General features: G+C 38.3%; 2 protein-coding genes and 1 pseudogene across 2 annotated transcripts; all 3 read right to left on the bottom strand.

The window, feature by feature from the left end:
• Window positions 1-3,143: 3,143 nt before the first annotated feature.
• On the bottom strand, window positions 3,144-5,919 carry LOC103945309 (cyclin-A3-2). Its single transcript, XM_009355868.3, has 8 exons — window positions 5,411-5,919; window positions 4,941-5,173; window positions 4,772-4,847; window positions 4,592-4,668; window positions 4,444-4,477; window positions 4,199-4,348; window positions 3,980-4,114; window positions 3,144-3,887 (listed from the first exon to the last, which is right to left on the bottom strand). Exons 1-8 carry the CDS (start codon window positions 5,717-5,719, stop codon window positions 3,816-3,818), a joined length of 1,086 nt encoding a protein of 361 aa, XP_009354143.2. The 5' UTR covers window positions 5,720-5,919; the 3' UTR covers window positions 3,144-3,815.
• An 894-nt stretch (window positions 5,920-6,813) lies between these two features.
• On the bottom strand, window positions 6,814-10,701 carry LOC125475424 (annotated as a pseudogene).
• Window positions 10,702-11,740: 1,039 nt separating this feature from the next.
• LOC103945349 (probable LRR receptor-like serine/threonine-protein kinase At3g47570) lies at window positions 11,741-16,338 on the bottom strand. Its single transcript, XM_048580588.1, has 3 exons — window positions 15,341-16,338; window positions 12,437-14,386; window positions 11,741-12,226 (listed from the first exon to the last, which is right to left on the bottom strand). The coding sequence occupies exons 1-3, from the start codon at window positions 16,050-16,052 to the stop codon at window positions 11,886-11,888; spliced, it is 3,003 nt and encodes a 1,000-aa protein (XP_048436545.1). The 5' UTR covers window positions 16,053-16,338; the 3' UTR covers window positions 11,741-11,885.
• Window positions 16,339-17,123: the final 785 nt, after the last annotated feature.

Raw genomic sequence — 17,123 nt, 5'->3', positions numbered from 1 at the left:
AACACCCACGTTTGAAAAACAAATAAATAAATTAAGACCCAACAAAAATGATAATAATAATACTCTACTTTACCAATATTATTTTAAAGTTTGGAAAAAAAATAGTATATATTTATTTCGCCTCTCACCTCAGCCTGCCATCATGTGTATGAAAATAATTTGTGTGGGGTTTAACTTGCCTCTGAATTTTGTTAAATAGCACTACAAATCCTCTCAAAACTCATCATGTATCAAGCCTTAAATATAATAATATATCATTATCTTATATTTAACATTCTCATAATTATATTTTGTACTAATAATATACACTGTCAGATCAATCTAATTGTTAGTTTATTCTCAAATCTTTGTTTGCCATGTTGTGCGCAATTTTTTTATTTTTCAGTCATGACCAACCTTAGACTTGGTTTGGTACTGAGGTGATTATGAAAAAAGCTACTATCAAAAAAAGCTGGGAGCTGTTTTTGTGTTTGGTAAACACTTAGCTTCAGCTTTTTTTCACAGTTTTGGGTGAAAAAAAGCCAAAAACAAGAAGCTGCAAAACCCAGCTTTGAAAAACCGGCTTTTTTTCACATCTGTTTTACATAAAAGTTTACCAAACACTTTAATACTGCTTTTTTTTTTTCAAAAGCAGTATTAAAGTGTTTGGTAAACACTTTAGTATTGGTAAACACTTAGCTTCAGCTTTTTTTCACAGTTTTGGGTGAAAAAAAGCCAAAAACAAGAAGCTGCAAAACCCAGCTTTGAAAAACCGGCTTTTTTTCACATCTGTTTTACATAAAAGTTTACCAAACACTTTAATACTGCTTTTTTTTTTTCAAAAGCACTTTTACAAAAAAGTTTACCAAACACTCTGCTACTTTATTTCACAGCTGCTTATTCTCACAGCACAGCAGAAGCAGCTTTTTTTCAAAGCACAGCAATACCAAACCAGCCCTTAGAAGGACGTAGAGCAAGAGACCACATTATAGCTTAAGTTGAAGCCACATCCATAAACTCCCTTCTCCGAGTACAGCGCCATGAAACAATCCACAGGCTAGACCACACAAGGAAGGTAACATGTGGCAATTCGAAAGTTAATATTAACAGCCCTACAATATTATCATAATAGACAAATTGTAGAGCGCCATAAAAGGGTGAAAGTGGTTGAATCTGCACTCGCATTGGTCGTCTTCGATAATTCTTGTAATCCATTTTTTCTTGGGTTCTTCCCCGGCTTAAACCACCTTGACTCAGGAGGAGAATTTTCCAAGGACGGGTATCGCACGTACAGATGCATCAAATCCTCAACTCGCACAGCGCGATCTAGAGAACAATAACAATGTGCAACTTTATCTCCGACGGCTTTGATGAATGTCTCCGGCTTGAGAGTAATAGTCCACATCCAGGCAGCCACTGCAAGAAGGACACTAATTCCCGATGCTGCGGATGCGCTGGGTTGGCTGCCATATGTTGAAGGAGGTGAGGAGGTTGGGCTTCCCTTTGTGAGCTGGTGCGTCGTAGTGGTGCTGCTGTTGGGATTGGGGCTCCATGCCGGAGGTTTGGCCTTAAAGCGGAGCCATGCCAGTGTTCTTGGAGTCCGACATTCCGATGAGGATTTGTGGAGGTAAATACCAACACCAAAATTTAAAAATAAAAAAATCAAGAGAAAACGAGAGATTAAATAAAGGTAACTTTAATGAAAAATTTCTAGTACTGGTCACTTTAATGAAAAATCATATTTTTACACTAAAAAGTCAATCCTTGTACTATTCACTTTACCATTTATTTTGTCCTTATTGTTAAAACTCAAAGTTTTCAAACCCTTTTCGTTTATTTTTTTTTTAAAATAAACTGTAGGTGAATTCAAATGTGAGAGAAGAACATGGAGTTACATATAGGTGAAGACTAAAAGCTTAAAAAGTCAATTCAATACATCCAAAATAATTTTATTTTTAATTTCGGATTAGATTTTTAACTAACTTTATCATGTCACATATCATTATCCAAAGTACAATTTTTGTGGATAGATTTTCGAGTAGATTTTTAACCAATTCTGTAGTGTCACGTGTTCATATTTTCGATAAGATTTTGAACCAATTCCATTGCAGCACATGTCAGTATTTGTTTAGAATCCTTAAGAATAGATTTCGATAAGATTTTTAATTAATCACGTCGTGTCACATGACATTATTTACAACCTCATCATTTTTTCTTTTTTTACATATAAACCCTACATCCATCTTAAAGTCATACACCAAAATCAAAATAACTCATAATCCTTCTTTATAGTTTATGAATCTTGTGGACACATATTCCTGCTATCTAATGGAAAATTGCATGGAGACTATGGAAGCTATAGTAACGATTTTAACCCTTGAATCAACTAATCATCATGAATAAAATGCACAATACCGCCTGTAATAACTGAAACATGTACCTGTACGATTTATAATTACCATCAACTTCATGACTATAAAAAACACTTGAAATCTTATTCATGTCATATTTAGGTATCGTTCCCCACCACCACCCCCCGCGCGCCGCCCCCGCCCCACCCCCCCAAAACAAAAAAAATATTTGATTGTCATTGTTACCAGTCCTCGTTGGTGTATAATGTGTAAATTCTTAGGTTAATCCATAGCAATAACAGTTAGTAGTTAAGTGTCATGCGTAAATTATTCTGGGACGAAGTTGTAGGTATGCTCTAACGCTGATGATGAAAGTAACTAATATTTCCCTAAACTTTTAAAAATCAAAATTTAAAGAACTAATATTTTTTTTTTTTTTGAAAAGGGGACAATTGATGGCAAACCACAGTTATCCACTCATTCCAGGAGCCAAGAAGACTCACAAAGGCATTTAAGCTTTTCCTGATCACAAATTTGGTTTCCATACCAACAAGTTTCAAACCCAAAACCTTCAATTTTTAATTTGAATAAAATCTCGCAATCCGTTCTTTACCACTGAATCATCAATAATTAAAAAAATAAATTTGATTTAAAAAAAATACTTGCCGATTGATATGTTCCTCATTCATAAATTCTCATTCATTTTAATCTCAAATATCATTGGTTTGTTATTTTACTCTCATTTTCCCCATTAAACAAACTCGCACGTCCATCTTTCAATGTATTTCTTACTAAAATTTCAAATGTACCATGTAATTAAAATTTGAGATTTCCAATTTATGGAGAAATATACTTTAGTAATAGCTCATGATTTTCTATTCTCAATACAACCAAACTTTACTTGGAAGTCAGCAAACTTGCAAATTTGCGTCACAACACTTCTATACCTACGAAATACTATCTACCACTATAACCTAAACATAATTTTCAAAGCTCAAAAGGGAGCATAAGCAATGAGCATTCTTGTCCTCTGTTCTGGGAGATCATTAAATTAGTTTCGTCAATGGGAAGGCTGGCTGTTCAGTTTGACAAGGCAACGCTCTTGCTCATGTGTATTGTTCCATTTCCATCTGTGGCTCAAAAATGCTGGCTTGGACAATTAGATCCCACGCACACATCATTGCAACACATTTGGGATGGAATGGCTCCTTGGTTCAGTGCTAAACCATAAACCAGCATCACAGTTCTTTCAGTGTTGATTCGACAAATGATGCGTACGGAACCAGCTTGTCCAAAGTCTAACATGGAGAAGTTTACTCGAGTGCAACTGATCAAGATGGTCCGAAAGCAGATTGAAGCTCATGCCATCTCCTCACAAAATGGCAATTGGCCACATTACCAGCCCTTCATTAAGCTCCCCAAATACAACTTAAAGCCAGATCTTCCTATCACACTGGATAAGACCATGCCAAAAAGATCACTCTTTCATGCTTTCAGATCTTGAAAGAAACAAACTGGTATTTCTTGAGGGCAAGGAATATGTGCCACTTGTTTGAACTGCATTCGAAAAATAAAATGACTCTATTAGAATGATTGTTTCCAAGATTTGGAAAATAAGAGAAGGTCAAACACATTTCTGATAAAAGTACCTTAGGTTGTTTGTATTTCTCTTGAATAACATTCAAATTTCTTGCTCTTCTTCCCAAGCACACGTCATGTATGGCAAGAACACATTCTTTCAAATCAGCTGCTTTATATCCGGTATACTGTTGCAGCTCTGGACACTGAAATGAATGAATGTATCTTAGTAATTGCTTTTCATACATGGAACAATAGGAGTCAGCATAAGTAATTCATCAAATCCTTACCCAAGGATGTGTTTTTGTTTGAGTCATAAATCTTGCCAGAAAAACAGCTGATGCAGCTACCAAAGAAGGCAGGAATTTGACAAGCTTGTAATCCAACAAACTCAGCTCGGCAAGGTAGGCAACCAAGAACTCGAACTGCACAATGGGAGTCTGCAAACCACACAAAACAGTCAACCTGTCAGTACAAGAGACCATAAACTTGTCAAATCCACATATATATGTTACAGGAGAGAAGGAAAACTTACTTTGTAACTCTCTTGAGCAACATCAGTGAATTTTCTGTAAAACAGTTCACCGAAGGGGCAAAATCAATCAGCCAAAGTCATTTAAGCTTGAAAACCAAAACAATGTACCAAAAAGAGTGAGTTTTTTGAATGTCAGGTTCATCCTTACCTTAAGAAGGTCCTGGTAGTTGGATTGCCCATTTCAAATTTTAGGGATTTGAGTATATCAGCCTCCATCTTGATCACCTTTATAACCACCAGAAAACCACTTAGTATAAAGCACATGTATCTACCTAAGATACTGATGGACAACCATCGGATGTAAAACCAAAAGTAAAAGATCAAATACCTCTTCTTTTTTGTATGTATTTTCAGTTATGTCACAGAGCTCATCCACATTAGGAGGATCAATCTCTTCATATTTCCTATCAGTTAAAAAAGCATCATGAATTTCAGATCAAAAGAAACAGAACCAATCAGGCAAACTAGTGAACAGATCCACAGATTTGCAGGCTTACGAGGCAATGAAGATTGAAGAAACTCCCAGAAGCTGAAGCTTCTGCTTGTGGACTACATTCATTGAGAGAAATCGATCAATGTGAGAAACGGAGAGATAAAGAGTCTCTGGGAGGAGCTTGTATTCCTCTGAAACCTCCACCAACCAATCCACAAGCACCGCTCTCATGTTAGCATTTGCATCCTTCTGAACCTTCTCCATGTAATCAGGCAACGGTCTTCTTCTCGGCTCCGCCTAAACAACAAATACTCATTATTCATGGCAAACCCAAAATCCCGAATTCACAAAACATAATCCCTAATTGAGATTAAATCCAAAAAGTTGCAGGATTCATCAAAATTGGAATTACCATTATCAAAATTGAACCCAAGAACCCTAGCCCAATATCAAGATCGAATCGAACAGTCCAACACCAATCTAATTATCGAGTGAAGAAATTGAAAAGTTAGAAAGGGTGGGGTCTTTCAGTACCTCCATACGGCGGAGGTAGGCATAAATGTCGGAGGCGTACGGCCCACAAAGTTGGGGGTCCTCAAACTCACGCGCCGCCTCGGCCCTCTTTTCCTTCTCGGTCAAATAACTCGGTTTCTGCAGCTCAACTCGTTTAGAGTTCCCTGAAACGCCGACGCTAACCACATTGGTAACGTCTCCGAGCACCGCGCGCTTCTTATTAACCAAATGGTTATCCTCCGTCAAGGCTGCCATCGCCCTCCTCTTGGCAGCCGCGCGAGTGGTGATCCGACTGCAGTTCACTTGCTCAGCCACAGTGGTAGAGACCATTGCTCTGAGAGTGCCGAGCTTTGGACTTTACTCGCTGTGGCTTGGAGAGAGGGAAAGAGAGAGAGAGAGAGAGATGGAGGTGTGAGAAAGTGAGGGGGGAGATGGGGATTTGTAGAGGAAGTTGAAGACTTTGAAGTTTTGAGAAAGAAAGGGAGAGCGCCATGTTTCAAGAGCTTCAAAATTTTCTGCTTTTCGCGCTGTTTGATTTGACGTGAATTTTGGAGGGTTTATTGTTTTTATTAATTTTTGGAGCGGTTTGTCGCGTTCGTTTGGTCGAACTTCAAATTTGGGGAGCGCACGTGACTTTCTCATGAACCGGATTTCAAATTTTGATTTTGCGGTGGGGTTTTAATTGGATTTTTGAAAGTTAAAAAGATTGCGCGCTTTGTAAACCTGAAATTGTTGGGTTTTTCTTTGGACCGGTTTGTTTTTTTAGGAGTTTTAACAAAACACTTTTGGTACTGTTCAATTTTAACGAAAAATCACATTTATATATTTCTCTGGTATGATTAATTATACCTTTAAAAAGGGCTTTTCATTAAAAGGGAAGTTTTTTTGGACTTTTCGTTAATTTTCCTTTGTTTTTTCCGATCTGATTTGGCTTACGAATTTTGAAATTTCAAAAGTTCAAAGCAAAAAATATTGTACTTCACGGGTCCGGTGATTTGGTTACCTAGACGAGATGGAATTGGATTTTTTTGTTTAAAGTGATATTCTTCTAAATTTAGAATTCATCTCAAAAAACAAATGTATTGTACGTATGAATTAAGTCAATTGAAAATACATATTTTACTTTATTTCATTCGACATTGAATTTTATTTTCCCTAAGTTTAGATCGTTTGAGTTAGTTTCTTGCACTTTAGTAAGATCAAAAGCATGTACGTGATTCTCTTAATCAAAAAACAGGCTTAACCTAGGCTAATTATTTTCTTACTTTGCTTAGACTTCAATTAAAACTTGAGTGTTTCTCCATTTTTTTGTTAGACGTTTGTTTAATTCATTATTTTTATTTTTGAATTTTTTTTGTTTTTGTAATTTGAATCGATCAATCTCCAAACATGGCGGAACAAAACAAGTTAGAAAAAGTACATGACTATTGGTTTTGATGTGTTATTGACAGCAATATGAAAAAACCAGCCTCATATATCCGAACCCCTGAGAGTGCAAGATTCGAATTTTCGAAAGATCTTCGCTGTAAACTTATCCATGTGTGTGCAGTGAAGAGCTCCAACAACATCACTCCGAAACTATATGCATCTCCCGCTGTTGACGGGTTCTGGCCGGAACCATACTCTACATTGTTGTGTTCATCCTCAAAGTCAGCAGATTATAAATCAAGCACATTTGCTATAACAATCATGATTAACTAGGACTGAATATCAATCTACGGGACTTAATGTATTAACAATATGCAAAATATATCAATAATTACCATGGACTACTGGACATATAACTAAATGTTTTCTCAAGTGAGAAGACAGTATAATTAGTACTAACCTGGGGGTATGGATCGTATGGAACCCTTCAGGACATTTGTGGAGCTGAGAGTGTTGAGCGTTCTCTGTTCTCTCCATGAGCACCTTCGCCAGCCCGAAATCTCCAATCTTTGCAGTCATATCTCCGTCCAAAAGAATGTTGCTAGGCTTCAAATCACAATGTACAACCGGAACTTTGCAATCATGATGCAGATAATCCAATCCGCATGGCACATCAATGGCCACATTGAATCTCTCCAAAATATTCAATCCATCTCCATCCACATTCTTTTTCTTACCTTTTATCCAATCCTCCAAGCTCCCATTACTCAAATACTCCTAAACCAACGCGAGAAAATCCGTGTTGTAATACAATTTCTTCAGGCAAAGGTCCACTTAGAAGGTTGGTAGACAAATTCAAATTTGTGCTCAAACTAAGTAGGTTTAGAAATATCTCTCCGGAAATGCTTCCGTTGAGCGAATTGTCCGGTAAGTCCATGGAAAGCAATTTCTGAAAGTTTGAAAATGCAAGTGGTATATGGCCAACAAAGTAATTTCCAGATAAATCAATGTGGTTCTATTTCATGATGTTACCTTAAGGAGTTTGGAATTTTGCCAGACAATTTGTTTCTTGCAAAACCAAGCATTTGCAACTCTTTCAGATGCCCAATTTCTGATGGGATTTCACCAGAAATTGAATTGTAGCTCACATGTCGCATAGTTAAACTACTGAATTGACCTTTTTTTTTTTTTTTTTTTTTTTTTGATAAAAACAATAGATTTTCATTTCATAGATGAAAGACACACAAAGGGAGCAAATGCTCAATCCATTACAGAGAAGACATCCTCGAAAGGGACGTCGGCTACAAAGCCCGGAGGGGAATCTAGCCAAACAAAAGGACTAGCACTTCTAAGGCCATTTCCAACTGAAGGTCGGCCAGAGGGCTCGTTTTAGCCCTCTGGCCCTCCAAGATTCATTTCATAGATGATAGACACACAAAAGGAGCAAATGCTCAATCCATTACAGAGAAGAAATCCTCGAAAGGGACGTCGGCTACAAAGCCCAGAGGGGAATCTAACCAAACAAAAGGACTAGCATTTCTAAGGCCATTTCCAACCGAAGGTTGGCCAGATGGCTCGTTTTATCCCTCTGGCCCTCCAAGATATTAATATTTTAATGAATAGTACATGACTATATTTGCCTCCATCTCCAACTGAGGGCCAAAGGATCGGAGGGCTCGTTTTAGCCCTGCCACAAAAATCCATCTCCAATCGAGAGCCAAAGGGCTATAGTATAGAATGTGAAAAATTGAAATAAAATAAGATAAAACAGTATGAAATGGTGAAGAATATATGAGAAATTGTGTAGAAAAAAAATTAGAAATTAAAAATAAAATAAACAAACGTCCCAAAAAAAAGAAGTGGGCTATTAAAAAAATAAATAAATAAATGGGCTAGGACCAAAAAGGTTCCTAAACTTGAAGTGGGCTGAAAGAACCAATAAAAAAAAAGAAAAAGAAATTGGGTTGGGCAAATGGAAAAGAAAAAAAAAAGCCAAACCAACAAGCTGGCTGAAGATGGCCAGTCGGTTGGCCATCTGACCCATTCAGATTCTTTGGGGCCCATGAGCCCTCTAGCTTAACCCTCGGTTGAAAACGATTTTCGGGCTATCTTTGGCCCTTTGACCCTCTGAACCCTTTGGTTGAAGATGGCCTAGGTGCATAGCGGGCTAGGCGATAGGCAGTACCGTTGGCTTGACAACTAACGTGGGTATAAGTAGGGATGGGCAAAAACCCATCGGTTATGAGTAAGCGCGGTTACCCACCCACTTAAATTTCACGGTTACCGTTATGGGTAACCGTTTAAATAATTAAATGGTTATGGGTATAACCGTTTACCCGTGAAATTTAAATGGGCGATTATGGGTATTAACCGAGGTTATAAATGGGTACCCGTTTATTTTAATATATATGAAATTAAAAAAATAAAAAATAAAAACCCTAAACCGTTTATTTTAATAAAAGCACTTTTATGAAAAGTGATTATGAACATAAGTGCGTTTTGGACGAGTTGTGGAAATTTAATTATAAAAGTGAGCAATTGATCATTTGTGTTTTTAATTTTTCCCAAAAGTTCAAGAACTGCATGTGTACACGAGAGGGACAGAGGCATGTGTGTTTTGATCCAAAACTTTCTCGAGAAAGAGGGAGACAGGTACGGGGCAATCTACAACTTCTACTTCGGAGACTATGGCCATATTTCAGTTCAGGGAGCTTATCTGACATACGAGGACACTTACATGGCCGTGACCGGAGAAGATAGACTCCAATTAATCTCACTTGCTACACTCTTGTGCTTTATGTCTAGATACAGAACGGTAAAAAAGAAGGGGTAAATGGGTAAAAAAATGGCTCAATGGATAAACGGGTAAACGGTTATAGTTAAATGAGTATGTGGTTATGAGTATGGTTAATCGTTTATAAACGGTTATGGGTATGAGTATAACCGTTTAGGCAATTACCCAACGGGTAAACGGTTATGCGGGCATGAACATAAACGGTTATGGGTAAATAACCGCGGTTACCCGCTCGCCATAACCATTGTCCATCCCTAGGTATAAGAAGCCACTGAATACCCTAGGTATAAGAAGCCACTGAATAGACCAATTGAGACAGGTATGTTACCATAAATTAGATTCCCTCCCATGTACAATTTCGACAGAACCTTGGAGAGGTTGCCAATGGACTCTGGAATTACGCACTTCCAAACGAATTTTGTCAATTGCAAACCAACTTAACCGACTGTTCGTCAAAGAAGTAATGAAATTAAGAGCATTGTCACCATAGCTAACGATCCAATTGAAACCAATGTTGTACATTTTGAGGAAGGGAAGATTTCCAAGGCCTTGAGGAACTGAACCGTCATGAAAATTGTTGGACAGTCCGAGCCCTCGAATCCTTGTACTGTTGTGCAAAGGCGCTGGAATTTACCCTGTGAACAGATTGAAACAATTCGAAAGTAGAGAAGGTTGCAAGCGTGACACCAATGTTGGTTTGAATCTCACCCCCAGAGTTGGTTTGAAGCTACGGTGAAGTGAACTAGCGAAGAGATGTTGTATATGGACAAGGCAACAGTGCCGGTGAGTTGGTTGCCGGCAAGATCAAGTTTTTGAGCTTACGAAGAAAACCTAATTCCATTGGGATTATACCGGTGAGACTATATATTTGTGCCAAGGTTCAAACTTGTGAGGGTGGAAGAGAGGTTGCTTATGGATCGCGGGATTGGACCGCTGAGATTGTTTCGTGCCAAGTTCAAGACTTGAAGCTCTGTCAGGCTACCAACATGGTGGCTTATGGAACCAGTCCAAAGCCGGAGAGATCAAGAGAAACAACCCGTTAAGTCCCACTGGTTCGGTACCCGTTAAGTCCCACTGGTTCGGTTGCATGAAACGCCGGTCCAGTTGGCGCTGAGTCATGAGCTTTGGTTCCAGAAAGTTGGAGGGACATTGGCCATTGATTTGAATGCGATCAACGCCTCCTTGTCTGTGACAATGCTTGGAGTGAATGCTGAGTTAAGACTCAGAACAATGCATGCAAGAACAGAGAACAATGTTACGGTGATGTGAAAATTCATGGCTTTTTTCTGGGGTTTCCTTCTGAACTCGGATGGAAAAAAGATTAGAGCTTGCATGTGTTCAATGCAGAAACTTATACGTAGGATGCTTGGTCAAATTTGGTGTGCAGTGATTTGACCGTTTCTAGTTTCTTGAAATGTCTAATTACCAGACTTGTTACTTTTGAGTACCCAGAAGGAAAAGTACCCGTTTCATATAACCAAGTGCGTGTGTTGTCTTAAATTCTTGTTGTTTTAAGATAAGCTCCCATTGGTGGTAGTGGAGTTTAATGCTCAATTCCATTGATACTTTTAATCTGAGAAATTATGGACACTGTGCTTTGAGAGTTGGGTTCTTGTACCATGCATTATTGTTTAGTTTGAATAATTTTTGTGGAACAAGAGTTTTTTGTTGTTAACTTGTTGAAATTTTAATGTATAATTGATGAATGACTTACTCTAGTGTAAATTGTGATACATCTACTTCTTGTTTCGGTATGTTGTAATATTTCAAGAGGGAAGTTTTATTGACACTTTAAAAATCTCATTCTATACTTCTCACAAGTGTTTTTTTTATTCTTTCCAAATATAGAAAGTTTGTAGTGTACAATGAGATTTTTGGAGTGCCAATAACAATTATCTTTCAAGATCATTGCGTTTGATTTTAGATGCATCTTAGGATCGGAATGTGACGATTAATTGGTGTTGATTATGGGATCACTAACATTTTTATATGATTTTTGGTTATTAAAAATGGTATCAAAGTGCAACGTAACTAATTGCCTAGATGGGAATCGGGGACTGTTGTTATGATGATGACATTTTTTGGGTGAACAGAGGGTTGAACCCATAATCTAATTAAAATAAAAAGAGAAATACAAATGAGGAGGACATAACGCCAAATCTCGTTAAGGTTAAAAACATAGCAAGTAACACGGCAAAGGAATCAAAATCAACCACACATACAAAAAAAACATAATAAAGCTTATCTGAAACGATAGTCGGTAGAAGCAGAAATTATAAACACACAATAAGCAGTACATAAACCGGCAGTCGTTAAAATTTATGCTTGGCACTCTCAACGGTTAGAAAGGGTCTTTCTGGCAGTTTCCAATTTGTGAAGGGCGTCCCTCAAGCTAATGCGTCCGTCGGGAGAAGCACAAGTGCAAGAGAGGCCAACCTCAATGATTGGGATGATGCAGTTATGTTCTACTTCTGGGATGATGAGGTCGTTTAGCAGCTCAGAGTCTAGCACTTTGATCACGTCGTGAGGGAAGGCTGACTGCACCCATCTGATGATGTTTTGATCTCCTGTGAAACTTTCATGGATGGGGCTTTTCCCGGTGAAGAGCTGCAACAACATTACTCCGAAACTGTATGCATCTCCCGCTGTCGAGGGTTTCTGGTGGATACCATACTCTACAGTGTAGTGTTCAATCTCCAAGTCAGTATATTAAAAAACACACATATTTGCTTCAACTGCTGTGATTAACTGGTACCAAGTGTTAATCTACAGTACTTATCACGAAAAATGGACCGATTATTAACACAATAGGTGTCATGGCCTACTGAAAAATAACTAAATATTCTTTCAATTGAGAAATAGGTCAGAACTATATAATTACCAACCTGGGGGTATGTATCCTATAGAGCCCTTTAGGACATTTGTGGAGCTAAGTGACTGTTGGGCAATCTCTGTTCTCTCCAACAGCAGCTTTGCCAGCCCGAAATCTCCAATCTTTGCATTCATATCTCCATCCAGAAGAATGTTGCTCGGCTTTAAATCACAATGCACAACTGGAACTTCGCAATCGTGATGCAGATAATCCAATCCACACGCCACATCAATGGCCACATTTAGTCTCTCCAAAATGTTCAACCCATCTCCATCTGCATTTTTTCTCTTGCCACTGATCCAATCTTCCAAGCTCCCATTACTCAAATACTCGTAAATCAAAGCAAGAAACTCCATGTTTTTAAAGTCCAAGCTCGAGCATGAGGTGATCAGTTTAACAAGATTCCGATGCCTCACGCTCCTCAACACTTCACACTCTGCCAAAAAACTCTTACAAGATGCTCTCATTTTCACATCAAGTACCTTCACTGCAACCTCAGTTCCTTCTCTCAAAAAACCTTTGTATACAGTCCCAAAGCTTCCACTTCCAATCAAATTTTCGGTGTTGAAATTCCCGGTTGCCCCACGTAGCTCTTCATAAGTGACCATTTGATGTTGCCCTTTTAGTAGCAAACCAGAATTAGTTTCTATAGTTGTTGCTTTGCCGCCTGAGCCTCTTTTTTTTCTAATATGCAGCAAAAGACCAACCGTAATACATACTGCAGCCAGTGTTGCCAAGACAATAGTAGTGATACGAACTCGGACAAGTACCTTTCTCCTGCGATTCACACATGGGAAATGCATGCATAGCTTAGGGTTGCCTTCAAGATGGACACTAGAGACATTTCTGAAAACTCCACCATTAGGAATCACTCCTTCTAAGTGATTAAATGAGAGGTTCAAGTATCGAAGGATGTGTAGGTCTTGGAGTGTATCAGGAATAGAGCCCGAGAGCTGGTTCGAGGAGAGGTCTAAAATCTCAAGACCTCTAATTTCTCCAAGAGCATTTGGAAGGGGACCAGAAAGTTTGTTTTTGGCAATGAACAATCCATCTAAGCTTTTACACTGTTCGATTGAGCTGGGAATCAACCCCGAAAACTGGTTGCTGGAGAGGTCTATAGTGACAACACTTGTTAGAACTCCTAATTTTTCAGGCAAAGGTCCACTCAGAAAGTTGTTAGACAGATTGAGAATGGTGCTCAAACTAGGAAGGTTTAGAATTTCTCCGGAAATGCTTCCATTCAGCAAATTGTTAGATAAATCCATGGAAAGCAATTCATGAAAGTTGGAAAAAGAAGGGGGTATGCTACCAACAAAGTAATTTCCAGATAAATCAATCTGGTTCAATTTTCTGAGATTACCTAGTGAGTTTGGAATATGGCCAGACATTTTGCTTCCTGCTAAATCAAGCATTTGCAATTCTTCCAGTTGGCTTATTTCAGGTGGGATTTCACCAGAAATTGAATTATAGCTCACATTTAGCAATGTCAAACTACTAAGGTGACCAATTGAGGACGGTATGTTACCATAAATTCGATTCCCTCCCATGTACAATCTTTGGAGAACTTTGGAAAGGTTGCCTATGGACTCCGGAATCAAACCCTCCAATTGATCATCATCGACCGCAAGGTACTGTAGACGGGTGCTGTTTGTCAAAGAAGTAATGAAATTTAGACCGTCTTTTCCATAGCTAACAATCCGATTGAAACCAATGTTGTACATTTCAAGGAATGGAAGATTCCCTAGGCCTGGTGGAACTGTTCCTTCATGAAAGTTGTTAGACATGCGAATTGATTGAATTCCAGAGATGTTGTGTAGAGAAGTAGGAATTTTTCCAGTGAATTTATTGAAACAATTTCTGAAGGACAAAAGATTTGGAAGTGTGTCACCAATATTGCCAGGAATCTCACCCCACAGTTGGTTTGAAGCTACAGTGAACAAAACTAGAGAGGAGATGTTGTATATGGATGGGGCAATCAGTGGCGGATCCAGGATTTTAAACTCGAAGGGTCCCAATTATAAAGGTCAAAAAATTTATAGACAAAAATAACATTGAAAATTTAAATATAATACATTTCATTTAAAAATCATATGCAAAACAATATTACAAATTATAAAATCATAATTCAAGCGTCCATTACGAGGTTTCATAAGTTACTAGGGAGTACCTAAGTTATTGATTATCTAATATGAACCACTAAATTTAAAGGGGTGTGCTATTCACACACCCCTTTTTGCGTCTCACACACCCTTTATTTATTTCTGTCATTTGATCTTTTTTTAATTCAGTCGATCCGACGGCCGCAAATTAAGAAGGTGTGTATGAAGTAAAAAGGGGTGTGTGGATAGCAAATTAAAACACCGGTCAAATAAAACTCTTCCCAAACTCCCACTATCTTTCTAACCAAACACACCATTTTTCTCTTTTACTAGTTTCCAAACATCCACCTTCTCTCTCACTAAGAACAAAGCTGCCATACCTCGACTAACCGCCTCCCTCCCCATTCTCCCGAAGCCATGGTAGCTCCACCACCAAATTTCGCCAACCCATGACAGATCATATCCATCTTACTAACCTTATGAAGGAAACTTCACCCATAAGAAAAATTACTAAGATGGTTGAAATAATTTGGGAAAGTTTGGGCTTATGTACTGCCCTCACCAGACGACACAGAAAGGTTGGAGGAGAAGTGGGTGGCACCGATGAATGAGACCATGGCAAAAGCAAGGAGGAGAGAGGCAGGAAGGGTCCCTATTTCTTTCTTCCCCGTGCGCGGTCATCTTCTCCAAGAAGAAGACAGCCATTGCAACCTACACAGACCTCATGATTGAGTACGAGGGGTCCTCGGAAAATTTATAGCAACGATTTAGGATTGCCGACGGGTCCTGGGACCTCCCTGGTCCCTATGTGGATTCGTCCTTGGGGGCAATAGTCCCGGTGAGGTGGTTAACGGCGAGGTCGAGTTCTTTGAGCTTATGGAGGTGGCCTAATTCACTAGGTATAGTACCACTGAAACTGTTTGTGCCTAGATTCAAATTTGTGAGGGTGGATGAAAGGTTGCTAATCGATGGTGGGATCGCACCAAAAAAATTGTTTCCGGCCAAATTCAAGACTCGGAGATTTTTCAACTGGCTGAGGTTTTGAGGGAGGATTCCTGTGATGTTGTTTGAGGAGAAGTCGAGGATTTGGAGTGCCATCAGTTGGGTTATGTTTGATGGAAGTGAACCTTGTATAATGTTGGAGCTTACGTTGAGTGATCTCAAGCGAAAAAGGTTGAAAATTTGAGTGGGAATTGTTCCGGTTAATTTGTTGTTGTGGAGTTGGAGGGAATGGAGGAAGGAGAGGTTACCAATGTGAGGGCTTATGGAGCCTGTGAGTCCCAAGCCTGAGAGGTCAAGAGCGACGACTCTCTTGCCATGTTTGTTGCATACAACTCCAGTCCAGTTTGTGCAGGGGGACGAGCTTTGGTCCCAAAAAGATGGAGGGAGATTGGTCGTTGATTTGAATGAGATCAAGGCCTCTTTGTCTGTGGAAATGCTTGGAATTACCGACTCTATGCTCACAAATAAGCATATCAGAAGAATATAAAATATGGCAAATTGTGGCAATAGATGGACGTGGAAATCCATATCTCTTGGCTTTGTTTTCTGTTTTTGGATTTGGAACTGCAAGATGGGTTTTAAAGGGGAAGGAAAGCCTTGTCGGTCGCGGTCTGCATGTTAGTCAACGAATTAGTCAAGGAATTAACTCGGCCGTCTGAGCAGGAGTTCCTTCGCAGAATAGTCGGTGCTCAGTTAGCAGAACTTGCGCTTATGATAGGAACCATTAATATTATAAATTATTCTATATAAATCATTTTAAAAAAAAGCAAATTAATAAATATTGTTTCATCGTCAAATTGTATAAAAACACATAGACAACTTAGGTAAAAGCATAATGGGACTAATTTTAGAGTTTAATTTGTTGTTGTATTCTTCTCTATCAGAAACAATATGCATATACAATGCTAAACATAATTTGTATTACAAGAGACAATTAAGAAATCCTAGTAAATTAAGGAATCTAAATTAAATACTAAAAACACTTGGTTGACTCACACCAACGTTACAAACCGTTTATCTATTTATTATTTAAAATGTCTTGAATTATATTTTATCTCTCTGAATTTAATTAATTTAACTTACTAATCATTCAAAATGTCTTAAGTTATATGGTATATATGCTTAATGTGTTTTTAAATTTTGAACTTGTTAGATACTTTTTTGCATATCATTCTTTTATTATCTTATCTATGAATTTCATATAAGTATAATTTTTTATGTATCAATATACGCTTATTTACAAAATATACAAGAAATTTACCTAAATTTGCTTAGACCATCTAGGCGCCCGCCTAGATCCTGCCTAGCCGCCTAGGCGCTAAGCGCTAGCTTGCCGCCCGACTAACGCTTAGCGTTTTTTAGAACCTTGATTTTTTTGCAAAGATAATTTTTACATATTGATTTATAATATGAATAGTGAAGCACGAATCAGTCTCTGTAAATAGACCAAGAAGTAATTTAAGGATAAACTCTCGTCATCGCCAAACATTTCTCATTAGTCAAGGTCTATCATATTGGGCAGGATTATTATTATTTTCTTACTCATTGCCTTTGGTCAAGTGGGATTTCAATTATATAATTAATCAATACCCACCAGCA

The sequence above is a fragment of a genome, unplaced genomic scaffold (assembly GCF_019419815.1).
Source record: "Pyrus x bretschneideri cultivar Hongxiangsu unplaced genomic scaffold, Pyrus_bretschneideri_v1 Contig15, whole genome shotgun sequence".
Taxonomy (NCBI): Eukaryota; Viridiplantae; Streptophyta; class Magnoliopsida; order Rosales; family Rosaceae; genus Pyrus; species Pyrus x bretschneideri.
Note: the sequence above shows the minus strand (reverse complement) of the source record. Positions and strands in the feature narration are given on the sequence as shown.

Excerpts from the sequence above, each read along its gene's own strand:
- LOC103945349 (XM_048580588.1), bottom strand. The coding sequence starts at position 16,052 with ATGGATTTCCACGTCCATCTATTGCCACAATTTGCCATATTTTATATT. Across the intron at positions 14,387-15,340 it reads CGGGACTATTGCCCCCAAGG|TATACAACATCTCCTCTCTA; the intron begins ACGAATCCACAT and ends TTGCCCCATCCA. Across the intron at positions 12,227-12,436 it reads TATAGGATACATACCCCCAG|AGTATGGTATCCACCAGAAA; the intron begins GTTGGTAATTAT and ends ACTACACTGTAG.
- LOC103945309 (XM_009355868.3), bottom strand. The coding sequence starts at position 5,719 with ATGGTCTCTACCACTGTGGCTGAGCAAGTGAACTGCAGTCGGATCACC. Across the intron at positions 4,848-4,940 it reads TCTTCAATCTTCATTGCCTC|GAAATATGAAGAGATTGATC; the intron begins GTAAGCCTGCAA and ends TTTAACTGATAG. Across the intron at positions 4,115-4,198 it reads AAACAAAAACACATCCTTGG|TGTCCAGAGCTGCAACAGTA; the intron begins GTAAGGATTTGA and ends CATTCATTTCAG.